The sequence below is a fragment of the Eptesicus fuscus genome, chromosome 23 (assembly GCF_027574615.1).
Source record: "Eptesicus fuscus isolate TK198812 chromosome 23, DD_ASM_mEF_20220401, whole genome shotgun sequence".
Classification (NCBI taxonomy): Eukaryota; Metazoa; Chordata; class Mammalia; order Chiroptera; family Vespertilionidae; genus Eptesicus; species Eptesicus fuscus.
This window is the reverse complement of record NC_072495.1, coordinates 11,740,572-11,758,074: the sequence shown is the minus strand read 5'-3', so window position 1 is coordinate 11,758,074 and position 17,503 is coordinate 11,740,572. Positions and strand designations below refer to the sequence as shown.

Here is a 17,503-nt window from a genome sequence, read left to right as displayed (position 1 = left end):
GCCTGGCCGTAAAGGCCGCGCTGGCCGCTCGCTCGCTCGCTGGGGTTGGGCGAGACCCGGGCAGAGCTGGGCGGGCACGCGTTTGCTTGGGCGCACACATGCGTGTGCGCACCGCCCCCTGGGGACCCTGGCCCGGCCTTCTGGCCCAGGATGCAGCTTGGCCTGCGTGTTGCCTTCTGAGTAGAGCATTTGGACCTAACGTGGGTGGCCTGAGCCACCTGCACCCGCTCACCCCAGGGCGCAGCGATCAGGCCCGGATCGCAGGCCGTAAAACGCCCACTGTCTGCCTTCTGCCCTGGACTCTGGGTGGCTTTGTCAGTGACTCAGCCCCTCCGGCCTTCTCCTCCCGCCTGGCCCCGCGGCTTCCCAGTCCTGCCTTTCCAAGTGCGATACACGGTAAACCGTGAGCATCTGAGAGGGGCTGGCGGCCACGCCAAGGTCATCTGGGCCACCGCGCACGCCCCTATCTCATCAGGGCCCCGCCCCGCCGTGGGTAACAGGGCACAGCCTCTGTCTGTCTGTCTGTCTGTCTGTCTATCTGGCTGGGCTTGTGCCCCTGCACACACTCTCAGGGGGAGGGGGGAGTAGCGGGGGGGCCGTCTGGCTCTGCGAACAGTTTGAGTCACAGACGCTGTCAAGGAGCCGGCGGTTGTTCCGGGGACGCGGCAGGGAGGGTGCACTGTTCTTGGCGGCGCCTCTGCTCCGAGGAGCAGCTAACGGAGCAGTTTGCCGTCAGCACGCTGGCTGCTCGGTGGCGTCGTTCGCCTGGAGATGGGCTTGGGGACCGTTTGCCAAGCAGACCTTCCTGCGTCCCTACTCAGTGCCAGGTCCCCGCTCCCAGGTGCCTGCTGAGGAGGACTCGGAGTCGGACAACTGGGCTGTCATTCCAGGGGCCCAGGCGCCGTTTGAGCCACAGGGACCCCCCAGCGCCCGACATCCGGCACCCGGATAATAAGATTTCTTGTTCAGACTGTAATTTAAGGACTTTATTTGCCTGGTTATGGAGTGGAGCCTCACATACAGATCTCCTCTCCCTTTCCCTGATAAGCGAGGCCAGAGCTGGCGAGCCTGATACGGGTGTACAAGTCACGAAATTGGGGTGCCGATCGCCCTGGGCTCGAGGCCGCCCTGGAGCAGGATGGGATGCTTTGCTCTCTGCACCTTAGCGATAAAAAGCCCCCCACCCTCCTCCCTGGTGCTGTTTGGTTGGGGTGTTCCCAGCAGGAGGGGAGGGGGCGCTACACCCTGCAGCTCATCACACCTGCGAAATCCAGGCGTCTTCTCCTCCTTTATAAGTTGATGTTTGGACTGGAGTGGGGTCCTCAGGAGCCAGCCGCCAGGTGGACGTCCACTGTCTTAAAGAGAAAGGTGAGCCTGGCCGGCGTGGCTCAGTGGTTGAGCGTCGACCTATGAACCAGGAGGTCGCGGTTTGATTCCAGGTCAGGGCACATGCCCGGGTTGCGGGCTCGATCCCCAGTGCACGGTGTGCAGGAGGCAGGCGATCCATGATTCTCTCTCACCATTGATGTTTCTATCTCTTCCTTCTTCTCTAAAATCAATAAAAATAGATGTTTTTAAAGAAGATGAGGGTGAAGCTACCCTGAGGGCAGGGATCCCCAGCTCCTCCCAGCTCAGACTTTCTCTGGGGATATGCCTGGTCCTGCTTGTACCCTCAGGGGACAGAGAGGCGGCGGATGGGTTAACTTCATACACACACTCTCCTGCCCCACCCCAGGCCTGGCAGCTGGGCCCCGGGGTACAAAAAACTGCCCCTTCCCCTCCCACGGACCTGCGGCCCCCTTCGTTCATCTGGAGCCCTGCCTCCTGGATGGAGGGGGGCAGGTGAAGTCCTTTTCCTATCACCCACTCTGGCCCCTGATTGGGGACCAGCAGGTTTTGGAAGCAGGGGCCGGGGGAAGCGGAGGAGAGACCACAGAAAGGCAGAAGAGGCGTCCCAGGCGCCCCAGGTCCCCAGGAGCTGCGTGTGGCCCCGGCTTCCCTGCCAGCCCTCCCCCCCCACATCCCCCCCTGCCATGGAGCCGCTGGCCCGCCTTGGAGCCGCTCCAGACCCAATGGGCAGAACGCAGCCGAGTCGCGTTCGGACGCAGCATTCTGCCCGCGTTGTCCCCGCACAGCCTCCCTCCTAAAGTCCGCCTGTGACGTCAGACCCCGCCGGTCGCGGCTCACGGACTCGGTTCTGTGCCCTCGATTCCTGTGCTTCCCTCCCAGGTGGGGCGCCTCGCGGTGGCCTCCCCTGGAAGGACATGTCCGCCCTTCCTGCCGGCTCCGTGCGCCCCGCTTCGAGCCTCACCCTGTAACCGACCCGTCTTCACCGCAGCCCCGCCAGCCTGGCCCCCGCCCCTTTGAGCCCGAAGCTGTTTCTGCTGCCTGGACATTGCCTTTTTCTTTCTTAAATATTTTTTTGTTAAATATATTTGTGTTGATTTCAGAGAGGAAGGGAGAGGGAGAAAGAGACATCGATGATGAGAGAGAATCATTGATGGGCTGCCTCCTACACGCCCCCCACTGGGGATCGAGCCCTCAGTCCCGGCATGTGGGGAGCAGGAATGGAACCGTAACCTCCTGGTTCATAGGTCACGCCTAACCACGGAGCCACACCAGCTGAGCTGGACGTCGCCTTTTTCCTACGATGCCCGGAGGGTCCCTGACGGCCTTGGGCTCCTGCCCTCGATTCCGTGGATGGCACCCCGCGTTCTCGGCCAGCTGCAGGCCTGTCCCCTCTCCTCCCTGTGTGGGCTCTGGCTGGACACACTGGCTGCCTGAGGACCAGGAGGGTGACCCCCACCCCAGATCCAGGCCAGGGCTCCAGATGCACCTTGCCCAGGGCAGATCCCTCCCCCCAGGACGGCCCTGGTGGCCATGCCCAGTGGCCTTCACTCTGACGTTGTCTGGCCCTGCTGTTCCCTCAAAGACACTGATGAACCGGGGTCCTTCCTGGGGTCATGAAGCCAGGGCTTCGGGGAGCCCCAGGCTCCCCTAGAGACCGAGGGCCAGGGGCCGTCACTGAGGCTCCATGGAGCGTCCGTCCCCGTCCTCCGAGGGAGGGGCCTGGGCCGTGCTCCTGGGGCGGGGTGCGCACGGGTCCCCCCGATTCCTTGCCTGGCTTCCCTCATCGAAAGACTTCCCGTTTCCTTCTTCCCCTCCCTGTGCCAGGCCCCCAGGCTGCCCGGTGCGAAGCAGTAAAATATCGTTCTGTCTAGCCCACCCCGACTCCAGCGGGGACGATGAAATGTGTGTCTGCCTCGTGCGCCCGGGCAGCGGAATAGGCGTAATGAGATTGTCTGAGGGTTCAGCTGCCGGGCAGGGAGGAGGGCTCGGGGGACGGGCAGACACACAAGCCGCTCCGCCGTCTTTCATGAGGGGGCTGCCGTCTGCCCGGGGCCCCGTGCTTCGGGCTCAGCCAGGAAGATAGCAAGGGGACCCCACTGTGCCCACCAGGGCCTGGCAAGGGGCCATGTGTCCTTGGGATGTGCGTGCCCCAAGTGCTCGGCTGCGTTTCCCTGACGGCGGTGGTTTGAGGTCGGCAGCGCAGGCCGGAAGCTGGGCCACACACAGGCCTGGACGCCTGCCTTCCAGCCCCTGCTCAGACCCTGACTGCCAGCCCAGGGCTGGTCGGAACTGGACTGAGCATTATGGGCAGGATGGGAGAACTTTGTGGGAGATAAAAGGAAAGATCAAAGAGATTAGGGAATTTGCTCACGGACATAGCTGGGAGGTGGTGAAAGAATTGGCTGACTCAAAGGCTATGATTTCTTTTTTATGTGTGTTTTTTTTTTTAAATTGATTTGAGAGAGAGAGAGAGAGAGAGAAGCATCAATGAGAGAGAAACATCAGTTGGCTGCCTCCTGCTCGCCCCCTACTGGGGATCAAGCCTGCAACCCAGGCATATGCCCTGACCAGGAATCAACGACCTCCTGGCACACGGAATGACACACCGCCAACTGAGCCCCACTGGAGGCTGGGGCAGGGGACTTGTTCAAGGTCACGTGGTGGGCTCACGGCAGAATGGGGACCAGAACCCCAGCCTCAGGCGTAGGCCCCGCCCTTCCTCTGTGTTCTTGTACCCATCAGTCTTGGCAGAAGGCGACTCACCCGTCCTTTCTCTCTCCCTCAGGGGTCCTTGGTGAGCTCTGTCATGGCGATTTAAGGAACCTCGTCACCTAGAAGTCCCAACACGCAGTTCCCCGTCGCCGGGAAGGCGTGGCCTCCAAGATGATTATAAAGGAGTATCGAATCCCTCTGCCGATGACCGTGGAGGAGTACCGCATCGCCCAGCTCTACATGATACAGGTGGGTCGGGGGCCAGGGCTGGCCACGCGGGGCGCACACGCAGCCCCCCGCTCCTGGGCACTGGGTGGCGGTGTGGCCTTCGCGCACCGTGCCTGCCCGCTGGGCTCCTGGTAAGTGTCTGGCCGCCAAGCACGGTGCCGGATACACCACGGCGTGCCATGGGATGCCTGTGGCATGGATCGTCTGGCCAGCGCTGTATTCACGACATATAACACCCGTCATCTCACTGATCCCAGATATTATTCTCACGTTTAGTCAGCTCAGCTGCTGGAACAAAAGACCCCAGACTGGGGGGCTGGAACAAGCAACATTGACTTGTCACCATTCTGGAGGCCGGGACGTCCAAGGTCAAGGTGCTGACAGACTGGGTGTCTGGGGAGGGCTCTCTTCTTGGCTTGCAGACGGCCACCTTCCTGCTGTGCCTTACATGGCAGAGAGGGGAGGGGCTCTCTGAAGGCTTTTTTGTTAAACTTTATTGTTGAAAGTATTACAGATGCCCCCCTTGTTGTGGTGGTGGTTGTTTTTTTCCCATTGACCCCCCTCCACCCCACACCCGCCCCTCCCAGGCCTTCGCCAAGTTATTGTCTCTGTCCATGGGCTATGCATATATGCATATAAATTCCCCCGTTAATCCCTCACCTCTACCCCCTCTTTTTATATGAACGCTAATCCCTAGTGGGGACGCCACCCTGATGATCTAATCATCTCCCGAAAGCCTGGCCACATTGGAGGGTCAGCTTCAGCATATGAATTCTGAGGGGGCGGGGCACAGACATTCAGTCCCAAGCAACCCATTCGACAGACAGGAAGGTACAAGGCCCCACCTCCCACCTCCCAGGTGCATGCTTTTCTTACTCCCCTGGGCCGCCTGCGAAACCGGGGTGATGCCACATGGCTGATTTACAGTCGCAAATGAGGGTGAGGATGACAGCTCCCTGTGACGAGCCAGAGAATGCCACCCCAGCCCCGACGGCTCTGGCCTCCCTCCTCGGCGCCTGAGCAACCTGGAACACGGGACCCGCCGCTCACGGCCCAGACGGGACCACAGCTCCCATTTTCACGGGTCCTGCTCTGTGGCCGTCCCCATCCCAGCATCCCTGCCAGCCTCTTGGCCCAGCCGACAGCTTCCCTCCCAGTTGAGGGTCTGATTATAAACCGGCTGTGGGCCCAGCTCTGGGCTCCTCTGGGCGTGTGGATGCCTCCGGTCCAGCCTCTGGCCATGCTGTTCCCCTCCTCCCCGCCCTCCCCCCCCCACCCCCCAGTCACAGAACCATCATACAGGAGTCAGGGAGGGGAGCCCGGACCGGCAGGGCCACCACCTCCACCCCTGGCTTTGCTTGGTGGCTCCCACCCTTCAGCCCAGGTCTGGGGAGTTAGTTAGGAGCTCCCTGCAGAGCCCGACCCCCAGGTCCCCCCTGGGAGGAGCTCGATGGGGCTGCGGGAGTGTGAGCGGCTCCCAGCGAGGGGAGCTTGACTGGGAAGAAGACAGAGGCGAACTCGGCCTCTCTGGGGGGCTGTTTGCTCCAAACTGCTTCAGACGCGCCACTCAATTCCCTCTTGAGCCACTTACCCCGCAATTATTCCTCAAGAGCAGGGAGCGAGGAAGAGGCTCATCAGCACCCCAGTCCTGGGTACCCTGGAAATCGCTCAGCCTGTGCAAGGCCCCGGCTGGTCCGCCACAGCCGCTCTTTGTCCTGCGGCTCCGTCATCCCCGCCCCCACCAGGGGAGCCCCAGACTACAGCCGCCCCCACCCCGGGCTCGGTGTGGCCTGCTGCATGCAGACCCCTGGGGACGGACGTTCAGCTTCTAGAATATCCAAAGCTCTTTCACACATTTAACCCCCTCTGCCTCTGGGCCCCTCAAAAACACCTGCCATCTTCACCCCTCTTTTGAGATTAAAAAAAAAATCACTATACATATATATAATGGATTTCAGAGAAGAAGGGAAAGAGAGAGAGAGACAAAAACATCAACAATGGGAGAGAATCATTGATCGCTGCCTCCTGCAGGCCCCCCACTGGGGATCGAGCTCACAAACTGGGCATGTGCCCTGACTGGGAATCGAACTGGGACCTCCCAGTTCGTAGGCCGGTGCTCAACCACTGAGCCTCATTGGCCTGACAGAAACATCTATTCTTCTGCCTCCCATGTGATGTCTCCTATGGCCTGGGGGCTGCTCACACACTCTCCCTCTTCCGAGCCCCACTCCTCCTGCTCCCACATTTGTCTCACCTGCATCAGGCCCCGAGTCCCCAGGGTCTCCATCCACCATGGGGGAGACAGACAAGCCATTATCTCCACTGTGTGCAGGTTTCACGGGTGTGAACATAGTCAGACCTCAGTAAAGCCGTTAACAAGATACGTTAGACTTCTCTGTGCCCAGCCTGGGCCGAAGGCTGGGTGACAGAGATGTACTGGGGATTGAGACCACAACTGGGGCATGTGCCTGGACCGGGAATCGAACCGTGACCTCAACCACTGAGCCACGCCGGCCGGGCACGTGTTGGAGGTTTTGAAAACAAAGGAAACGTTGGCCTGTCTGGGAGAGAGACTGCTCTCCTGGGAGAGGCCAGCCAAAGGCTTAGCTCCCAGCAAACCCTGGGCGGCGCTCGGCCAGGACCCTGGACAGCGCCGGGAGCCGCTGCCTGGGGGGCTTCTTGCTCTTCGCAGCTTCCCACCCCCTTCATTAGCCACCACCGGCGAGCCTCCCGTTTAACACTGAAGGATCCTGGCCTCCTGGGGTCTGAGCTTTGCCCGAACCAGGCCCACGTGGCTCAGCCCCTCCTGTGCGGCCTCAGGCCCCGGGGAGGGCGAGGGCAGGCTTCTCCACCCAGCTGCTCCGGCAGAGCAGGCCGGGGTCACAGGTGCGTGCATGTGAGCATGCGCACACCTGCTGTTCAGGAAACTGACCGAAGGTAGCCTTGGCGGTGCCGTCACGTCACCATGGAAACAGATGCTGGGCTTAAAGTCACCAGCATCTCAACCGCGAGGTTTTCTGCATAAGCAGAAACCTGAGCGTTTGAGCACCGGCAAGGGTGTTGGTGGCCGAGAGACGCTCAGAGGTGACCCAGGCGTCCTGCCCAGCCCAGGCGGGGGGTCCCGGGGCCCCTCCCCACTCCCCACTCCCCACAGTTGATCTTCTTTCTGAAGTCTGGGGGAGAGAGCAGGAGACAGGATTGGTTTTGGCGTGTGCGTGTGTTTCGTCATATACTAGCTTCGTTGAGATGTAAGTCACGCACCAAGCAATTCACATGTTTGCCGTGTACAGTTTAGTGGTTTTCATTATGTTATGAAACCACAATCAATTGAGAGCACTTTCATCTCCTCAAAAAGAAGTCATTTTCCGTTCCCAGCCCCTCATCCCTGGGCAACCAATAATCTGCTTCCCGACTGTGGATTTGCCTATTCCGGATATTTCGCAGAAATAGGATCACACAGCATGTGGCCTTTTGTGTCCGGCTTCTCTCACTCGGCATCATGTTTTCAAGGTTCCTCCATGCTGTCGCAGGTGCCGGTATTTCATTTTTACGGCTGAATTACAGTCCATTGTGTGGATATAATCTGTTTACCTTTTGTTGTTGCTGTTAATCCTCATCTGAGGATATTTTTTTCCCATTGATTTTTAGAAAGAGTGAGTGGAAGGAAGGGAGGAAGGGGGAGAGAGAGAGAAACATCGACGGGAGAGAGACACATCGATTGGTTGCCTCCAGCACGTGCCCTGACCGGAACAAGGGATCAAACCTGCAACCCAGGTACGTGCCCTTGACTGGGAATCGAACCCATGACCCTTCGGTGCACCACACTGACCAGAGCCGTTGACCCTTTTTTTCAGTTCGTGGAGATCTGGGTTGGTCCCGCCCCCTGGCTGTTGTGACTAGTGCTGCTCGGCACACGGGTGTACAAGTTCGTGTGCGGACCTATGTTTTCATGTCCTCGGAAGTATACCTAGGAGTGGAACTGCTGAGCCATGTGGGAACTCTATGTCCACCTTTTTTTTTTTTTTAATATATTTTATTGATTTTTTACAGAGAGGAAGGGAGAGGGAATAGAGAGCCAGAAACATCGATGAGAGAGAAACATCGATCAGCCGCCTCCTGCACGCCCCCCACTGGGGATGTGCCCGCAACCCACGTACGTGCCCTTGACCAGAATCGAACCCGGGACCCTTCAGTCCACAGGCTGACGCTCTATCCACTGAGCCAAACCGGTTTCGGCTATGTCCACCTTTTTAAAAAAATATATTTTTTATTGATCTTTTACAGAGAGGAAGGGAGAGGGACAGAGAGTTAGAAACATCGATGAGAGAGAAGCATCGACCAGCTGCCTCCTGCACGCCCCCCACTGGGGATGTGCCCGCAACCAAGGTACATGGCCTTGACCGGAATCGAACCTGGGACCCTTCAGTCCCCAGGCCGACGCTCCATCCACTGAGCCAGACCGGCCAGGGCAGCGTCCACCTTTTAGAGGAGCCGCCACACTGTTTTCCACGACGACGATACGGTTTCGCCTTCCCAGCAGCAGTGCAGGACGGTTCCAGGGTCGCCGCATCCCCACCAGCACTTGCTAACCGTTTGACTTCTTAGCCATCCGAACGGGCGTGAAGGGGCCTCTCATTGTCGATTTGATTGGCGTTCCCTGATGACTAGGGCGGCTGAAACATCTTCTTGTGCGCTTGTTGGCCATCTGCGTATCTTTTTTTTTTTTTTTTTTTTTGGAGAAATGACTATTCAAGCCCTTTGTGCGTTTTTGAACTGGGTTATTTCCTTCTTAGTTGTTGAGCCATAAGAGTTTTTAATACCTTTTGGATACGCATTCCTTATCAGGTATATTATTTACAAAAACGTCCTCCCATTCGGTGGGTTGCCTTCCTCTTTCTTCTTAGTGTCCTGTGATGCACAGAAAGTTTTACGTGTTTGATGGAACCCATTTCATCTATTTCCCCTTGGGTTGCTTGCGCTTAAGAAACCATTGTCACATCCAGGATGATGAAGACTTGCCCCCCCTCTGTCTTCTTCTAAAACTCTTATCATTTTAGGTCTTGGATCCGTTTGAGTTCATCTTTGTGTGTGGTGTGAGGGAGGGGTCCAGCTTCATTCTTTTCCATGTGGAGAGCCGGCTGTCCGAGCACCATTGGAAAAGACTATTCTTTCCCCATGGAGTGGTCTTGGCATCCTGGTTGAAAATTAATATGCGTAGTTTGCAGATATTGGTACATGGGTTTCCTTCTAGACTCCTGCCTCTCCTACACAGATCTGCCTATCCTAGGCTCCTCCTCCCACTCAGCTCTCCGGGGCGTGGTCAGCTGAGCCCCTTCCCTTCTGCAGAGCACTGTGGCCCCCACACATGGACGGTGCCTTTGTCCCCACAGAAGAAGAGCCGCAACGAGACCTATGGCGAAGGCAGCGGCGTGGAGATCCTGGAGAACCGGCCCTACACGGACGGCCCCGGCGGCTCCGGACAGTACACACACAAGGTGTACCACGTGGGCAGGCACATTCCCAGCTGGTTCCGCTCCATCCTGCCCAAGGCGGCCCTGCGGGTGGTGGAGGAGTCCTGGAACGCCTACCCCTACACGCGAACCAGGTGAGCAGGGAGATAGATCCCGGGAGGGAGCGGCCCTCCAGGTAGGCTCAGCCCCTGCACCCCAGGCTTCCCGGGAGCTGAGCCTTTGTTCCAGGTAGGGGCGCCCTGAAGGTCCCCTAGGGTTCCCTGCAGGAGAGGGGTGTCAGGGAGGGAGGCCTGGAAGGCATGAGTTCAGCAAGGTCTGGCTGAGACCACCTTGCCCTCTGGGCGCTCAGGGGATACAAACTAAACTTTGACCTTCACCTGAGAATTGGGGACAGTCAGCAGCTAGGAAGAAGCATGACCTGAGGGTAGACCAGATGGCCCAGATTCCCTCCCACCCTGAGACCCTCAGACACATGCCATGTTGACCTGGGGTTTCCTTTAGATCCCCTGGTAGGAGGTTCTTCACTCTGTGCCCCCACCTCGCCCAGTGCAGCTGAGCACCACTGGGTTAAACCAGACGGGGTGCGCCCAGCTGGCTGCCCACCTGCTATGCAGACAGGGTCCCCAGGAGTCTCCCGGGCTCCCTTCCCCACCCTGGGTGAGGACCCAGAGCCTGCCCGAGGGTCCCTGGAGGCCATTCCTCCTCCCAACAGCACTCTCCTCTGCGCTCAACTCCAGCCGAGAGAGAAGGGCTGGCCTGGCCTGTGTGGCTCAGTGGTTGAGCGTCAACCCATGAACTAGGAGGTCAGGGTTCGATTCCCAGTCAGGGCACATACCCGGGTTACAGGCTGGGTCCCCAGTAAGGGGGCGTGCAGGAGGCAGCTGATCAGTGATTCTCATCATTGTTGTTTCTCTCTCTCTCTCTCTCTCTCTCTCTCTCTCTCTCTCTCTCTTTCTCTCTCTCTCCCTCTCCCTTCCTCTCTCTGAAATCAATAAAAACATTTAAAAAAAGGGAGAGCAGGAGACAGGGGGGATGAGGGGGGGGCCTGTTCCCTTGTTACCAGACCTGACTCCTTGTGGGGCAGCGGGCAGGGGTGGCATGTGGCTCGGAGTGCTTGTCCCTTTCCGCCCACTCAGCAGTAGGCTGCGGTAGTGGTACCTGCGTCTGTACCGTGCCTTACACACGGGCACCTGGACACAGGGCTTCCAGCAGCTTCCTGCCACATCTCCCTCTTCCCCTACACCCGCCCCTTCCCCCGCCTGGCCTGGGCCCTCCTTGGGACGAGGGGAAGGTCCAGGAGGTGGACAATCAGATGAGTCTCGTCCACACTCCAGCCTCCTTCCACCTGGGTGTCCTGCCCCGCGGGTCCGGCAGGCCCTGGCCTGGCCACCCCACGCCCGCACCCTCCACCCCCGGGTCCTGATGGATGCTTTTCTTCCCCCACAGGTTCACGTGCCCTTTCGTGGAGAAATTCTCCATCGACATTGAAACCTATTATAAAACCGATGCTGGAGAAAACCCCAACGTGTTCAGCCTGTCTCCCGTGGAAAGGAGCCAGCTGGTGATCGGTAACGTCCACCACGACACTCCCACGCTGGAGGGGGGGGGCCGGCGCCCTGCTGGGCCGTGTTGGGGTTCCCTGTCCGTGGGCCCCCCGTCTCCAGGCCGGGCAGGCTCCCGACCCGCTCCTGTCCTGGGTCTTGAGCAAGCATGGGAGGGGGCGCCAGGGGAGACAGGGTAGGCCTTCTCGGCCCCATTTTTCTGACAGGTACACTGAGGCTTAGTGCCTTTTACACGCTGAGCCCCGTCCCTCCTTCCCTTCGAGGGGTCCCCACCCGTGTGTGCTCAGTGGGCGGGGCGGGGCCGTGTCCCCTTCATGGCAGGCGGCCTCTCCCCCTCTCCCCTCCAGGTGACTGGGCCACGCAGCGAAGGGCCCCGTTTGTTCAATCTGTTTTTCCAAGAGGGGCCAGAGCCCTAACCTGTTTGGCTCAGTGGATAGAGCGTCGGCCTGGGGACTAAAGGGTCCCAGGTTCGATTCCGGTCAAGGGCATGTACCTTGGTTGCGGGCACATCCCCAGCAGGGGGTGTGCAGGAGGCAGCTGATCGATGTTTCTAACTCTCTATCCCTCTCCCTTGCTCTCTGTAAAAAAAAAAAAAAAAAAACCAAGAGGGGCCAGAAATCAGAATTTTCATGGGACATCTCCCAGTTCCTCAGTGTTGGCAACTAGTGAAAAGCCTCTGTAAATAAACTCACGCTGGCCAAACACACCTCGGCGGCTCACACCGGAAGTTGATGGCCTCCGCGTCCCGGAGGCCAGAAGCCCACGGTCGAGGTGTGCCCGGGGTTGGTTGCTCGGGGGTCAGCGAGGAGGGCCCTGCGCCAGGCCCTCTCTGCCGCTGGCGGCCCCGGTGTTCCTGGCTTGTAAACGCATCGCCCCAATCTCCGCTCTCATCTGTGCACGGCGTTCTCCCCGCGGCGCGGCAGGCCCCAATGTCCCCTGTTTTATGGGACACTGGTCCTGTTGGACCAGGGCCACCCTAATGACCTCATTTTCATTTGGTTACATCTCTGGAGGCCCTGTGTCCAAATAAGGCCACATTCTGAGCTCCTGGGGGTCAGGACTCTAACACATGAACTTGAGGGGGAGAGGGCGGGAGCGCGTTCTACCCAGAAATACCCATAACAGGAGGGAAGGCCCCAGCACGACGCGGGCCCTCTGGCAGCTCCGCGGGCTCCCTCCGAGGCCCCCCACACGGCTCCTGCTCCCAGCCCTCTCCTGTGGCCTTTCTGCCTGAGCCGGCTGGGCATACGGTCTGATCCAGGCAGGAGTTGTGTGTGTGTGTGTGTTACTGTTTTCTTAATATTTATATGTATATTTAAAAAATATTTTTATTGATTTCAGAGAGGATGGGAGAGGGAGAGAGAGATAGAAACATCAGTGATGAGAGAGAATCATTGATGGGCTGCCTCCTGCATGCCCCCCACTGGGGATGGAGCCCGCAACCCAGGCCTGAGCCCTGACTGGGAATCGAACTGTGACCTCCTGGTTCATAGGTCGACGCTCAACCACGGAGCCGCGCCGGCCGGACCGGACGTTCATCCCCTTCCCCCGGCCCCTGTGCTGTAGCACTTGGCGCTCCTGACCCCTCACTGCTTTTGGTGGAGCTCACGTCTGCATCTGCATCCCACAGCCCAGACCCGGTGCCAACGTGCCAGGGAGAGCCCCCCGCGTGCCGTCCTCCCCACGCGTCTCTGAGCCACACAGCCTGTCCCGGGCTCCCTCTCAGCACCTGTGTCCCAGCCCTGCTAACCCACGAGCCTCAGGAGCCAGCACAGCGGGTGGTTTTGATTTGGGGGGAGGAGGCGGTGACAGGCGGCGGCATGGCTCATGTCCTTCCCAGAGTCACTGCCCTTCCTCTTGTCACCCTCCAGCCCCCAGTCCCACTTCTCAGACGCCCAGCCCTGTGGCATCTGCTACCCCCGTCAGGACTGCCCTGGGCCCATGAATTGGCTCTTGCTGTCTCCTCCCTCCGGTCGGGAGGGTTTCTGCGGGCCAGCCTGCCTCCAGACTGTCTACAGTGCCACCTGTCCCTCCGGGCACCGTCCACGCACGTAGCCTGGCCAGTAATGCTTCAGATCCAACCGAGCCCTCATCACCTCTCCCCACGTGGACCCCCCGTCTCCCCCACCCCCTCACTCGGTCAAGTCAGTGCTGCTGGGACAGGCTCCGCCTCACGGGGCTCCTGTGGCTGAAATGCCCCTTTCTGGGAGGCTTTACCTGGCCTCCTCTCTACCCACCCCACACCCCACCCCACCCCACACCCTGTGCATCTTGGGTAGTTGGTAGAAGGCACAGAAGGCACATGAAACGTGGGGGTTGCTGAAATGATTTGAAAAGGCCACAAGGAAAGCCATAGGCCTTGCCGTCAGGAGAGCCCGAGGCCGGAGTGGCCCGAGCAGCGTGCTCACTCTGGCCCACCGAGGCCGGCGCCCGCAGGATTCGCAGGCGGCAGGGACACGGGGAGGCGACGGGACGGGAGAGGGTGGAGGTCAGGGTGGAAGTGTCCACTGACTCTCCGGGTCTCCCCCCCAGACTTCATCGACATCGTCAAGGATCCCGTGCCCCCCAACGAGTATAGGACGGAAGAGGACCCCAAGCTGTTCCACTCGATCAAGACCCAGCGGGGGCCCCTGTCGGACAACTGGATCCAGGAGTACAAGCAGCAGGTGTTCCCCATCATGTGCGCCTACAAGCTGTGCAAGGTGGAGTTCCGCTACTGGGGCATGCAGTCCAAGATCGAGAGGTTCATCCACGACACCGGTGAGCGCCGGGCGCCGGCCGCCCTCCTACCCGCCTGTGTCCTCACCTGCAACCCCACCTACAATCCCACCTGTGTCCCCGCCTGCAGCCCCACCTGTGTCCCCACCTGCAACCCCACCTACAATCCCACCTGTGTCCCCGCCTGCAGCCCCACCTGTGTCCCCACCTGCAACCCCACCTACAATCCCACCTGTGTCCCCACCTGCAGCCCCACCTGTGTCCCCACCTGCAACCCCACCTACAATCCCACCTGTGTCCCCACCTGTGTCCCCACCTGTGTCCCCGCCTGTGTCCCCACCTGTGTCTCCGCCTGCAGCCCCATTTCTGTCCCTACCTGCAACCCCGCCTGAGCCTGGACTCTCGGGAAGGCCTCTTCCAGTGTTCCCCACACCCTCCAGGGCAGAAATCCCCCCAAATTCAGAGTGGCTTCTGAGCAGACACATTACTGTGGGAGGCCCTCTGTGAGCCAACCCCCACACTCACAAGGGGGAAACTGAGGCACGGGACAGTGATTTGCTGAAGGCTACACTGTGACCTGCAACATGGGGCACCTCCCAGCCCCAAGCCCGGCCCGTGGGGCCTCTGAGGACCAACTGATGCCACCTCTGTCTCTGTCCCCCTCTCACCTCCGTCTCTGTCCCCCTCTCACCTCCGTCTCTGTCCCCCTCTCACCTCCGTCTCTGTCCCCCTCTCACCTCCGTCTCTGTCCCCCTCTCACCTCCGTCTCTGTCCCCCTCTTGCCTCCGTCTCTGTCCCCCTCTCGCCTCCGTCTCTGTCCCCCTCTCACCTCCGTCTCTGTCCCCCTCTCGCCTCCGTCTCTGTCCCCCTCTTGCCTCCGTCTCTGTCCCCCTCTCACCTCCGTCTCTGTCCCCCTCTTGCCTCCGTCTCTGTCCCCCTCTCACCTCCGTCTCTGTCCCCCTCTCACCTCCGTCTCTGTCCCCCTCTCACCTCCGTCTCTGCCCCCTCTCACTTCCGTCTCTGTCCCCCTCCCGCCTCCGTCTCTGTCCCCCTCTCACCTCCGTCTCTGTCCCCCTCTTGCCTCCGTCTCTGTCCCCCTCTCACCTCTGTCTCTGTCCCCCTCTCACCTCCGTCTCTGTCCCCTCTCACCTCCGTCTCTGTCCCCCTCCCGCCTCCGTCTCTGCCCCTTCCCGCCCGCAGGCCTGCGGAAGGTGATGGTCCGGGCGCACCGGCAGGCCTGGTGCTGGCAGGACGAGTGGTACGGGCTGAGCATGGAGAACATCCGGGAGCTGGAGAAGGAGGCGCAGCTCATGCTGTCCCGGAAGATGGCGCAGTTCAAGGAGCACGAGGAGGAGGCGGAGGAGCTGTCCAAGGGCGAAGCCGGCCAGGACCACCCCCCCGGGGAGCCCCCCCAGCCCAGCAGCAGCGGGGAGCCCCTGGCCGGCCGCGGCCTGAAGAAGCAGTGGTCCACGTCCTCCAAGTCGTCGCGGTCGTCCAAGCGGGGAGGTGAGCCGCCCCGGCCCCCGTGCGGGGCCCGGCCCTCGCTGGTGCCCCGTGACAGCCCTCAGCCCCCCGAGGCAGGGAGTGCCCGCTCTGGGAACGGACTCCTGCTTTCGGACCTTGTGGGCCACAGCTGCCCGGAGGTAGGACCAATGGCCCCCTGGTAGGAGACGCCCAGGGCGCCCCACTCCCCTCCAGCAGTTCCCCCAGGCTCACCTCCGCAAGACAGGCTGGTTATGTGGGAACCCCCTCCCAGCCTCTCCCGGGACCCAGCGGCTGCAGCTCTGAGGAGCCAGGTACCAGGAAGACAGGGGGCCTGGGTGAGCCCCACACAGCACACGGCAGTGGGGGAGGGGGGCGCTCTGCTCCTGAGGGACCAGACCCCACGTTCTGAGCCAGGCCGAGGAGCGAGAAAACGGCTCCAGACCTGAGAAAGGCCTGAGCTTGAACGGTGGGCATACCGAGGCGGTTTTGAAAAACAAGGCATCTCCTGTAAAGCCAGGAGTCCCCTCTGCAGAGCGGCTCTTCCCACGCCAGGGTGTCCCGTCCCTGTGCAGACAGGTCCGTGGAAATGTGCACGGGGACACCCTTATGTCCTCCCCTCCTGCCACCGCCCTGGTACCCGTCTGTCGGCTCTGCCTCCGGAGAATTTAAGGAGCGGCACCGGGGCCGGCCCAGGGCAGAGGCCCAGGCCCGTGTGACTGCCCGCCCGGCCGTACCCCCGATACCCTCCCACCGCCATGTCCGCCCCCAGACGGGACGTGGCTGCATTGCGGCAGGTGGGCTGGGAGGGGGCGGTTTTCAAAGTCCCAGGAGCTTCCACCAAGAGGAGTCAGGGCCGCCGGCCCCTCCTCTCTCACGTCCTTCCCCTCCGAGCCCTCCTGCCCTCGCTCCGCACCTCACACCCGCCTGCCTCTGTCCCCAGCCCCGTCCGCTGGGTGGTCGGTCAGTCGGGGGTTTTGCCTTCCAGCCAGCCCTTCCCGCCACAGCATCTCGGAGTGGAGGATGCAGAGTATCGCCCGGGACTCGGACGAGAGCTCGGAGGATGAGTTCTTCGATGCGCACGGTAGGTGGGATCCAGGATGGCTCAGGGGACCTTCCCACGAGAGCTCTGGGGGTCTGAGAGCGTTGGGGTGTGGGGGGTCGAAGTAAAGCGTTGCGGTGTGGGGGTCAAAGTGTTGGGGTGTGGGGGGTCGAAGTGGCAGTTACCTATGCACAGTCCTGGGTGAGCAGCATGGGACAGAGGCGAGAGGCCGAGTGAAGTCACCCGCGGGCTCAGGCTCACCCCAACCGGAGGGCAGCATGTACCGCGGCCTGGCAGGTGGGGACCATGCTCTCAGACCCCCCAGCAATGGACCTAGGATCAGAAGGAGGCTTTTTTCCTTGTGTGAATTTGTTTCCACAAGAAGTTTCATAAAAGCATACCTTCTTAAAATTTTCTGATATTTTTTTTGCAATGATTTTTTTTTTCATCTGATGTAAATACTTTAGAAAATGCAGACAAGCAGAAAATACGGGAAATGCCCATTTCCCCACGAATCCTAAAATAAGCCCAGCGAGCACGCAGCCCCCCGGGCCAGGAGAAGCCAAGACAAAGCCCTCGCGTGCTTCGGCCCCGGCCCCTCCTCCCGAGGAAATGAGAGGGGCCTGCGGACAGGTGTGGGAGGCGGGTTTCCAGTGTGCAGGTGACAAGCAGGACACAGGCTCAGAGAGGGACAGGGACTTGCCTCCAGACACACAGCAGGGCGGAGGCAGGACCAGAGCCTTGTGCAGCCGCCTCCACAGCTTGACGCGGGCAGAGGAGCCATCTGATTATGGCATTTTTTTAAAAAAATACTTTTTTATTGATTTCAGAGAGGAAGGGAGAGAAGGAGAGAAAGAGAGAGAGAGAGAGAAACATCAATGATTAGAGAGAATCATTGATTGCTGCCTGCATGCCCCACACTGGGGATCGAGCCCGCA

General features: G+C 60.3%; 1 protein-coding gene across 2 annotated transcripts in view; it reads left to right on the top strand.

The window, feature by feature from the left end:
* PITPNM2 (phosphatidylinositol transfer protein membrane associated 2) overlaps nt 1-17,503 on the top strand; it is a 98,957-nt gene that overhangs the window by 61,694 nt on the left and 19,760 nt on the right. For both annotated transcript variants that reach the window (XM_054712589.1, XM_054712590.1), the window contains exons 3-8: nt 4,136-4,311; nt 9,681-9,895; nt 11,208-11,329; nt 13,856-14,083; nt 15,242-15,547; nt 16,512-16,607. In XM_054712589.1, the coding sequence (XP_054568564.1) occupies nt 4,234-4,311; nt 9,681-9,895; nt 11,208-11,329; nt 13,856-14,083; nt 15,242-15,547; nt 16,512-16,607 (1,045 nt within the window). In that variant the 5' untranslated portion in view covers nt 4,136-4,233. The remainder of the gene's footprint in view (nt 1-4,135; nt 4,312-9,680; nt 9,896-11,207; nt 11,330-13,855; nt 14,084-15,241; nt 15,548-16,511; nt 16,608-17,503) is intronic.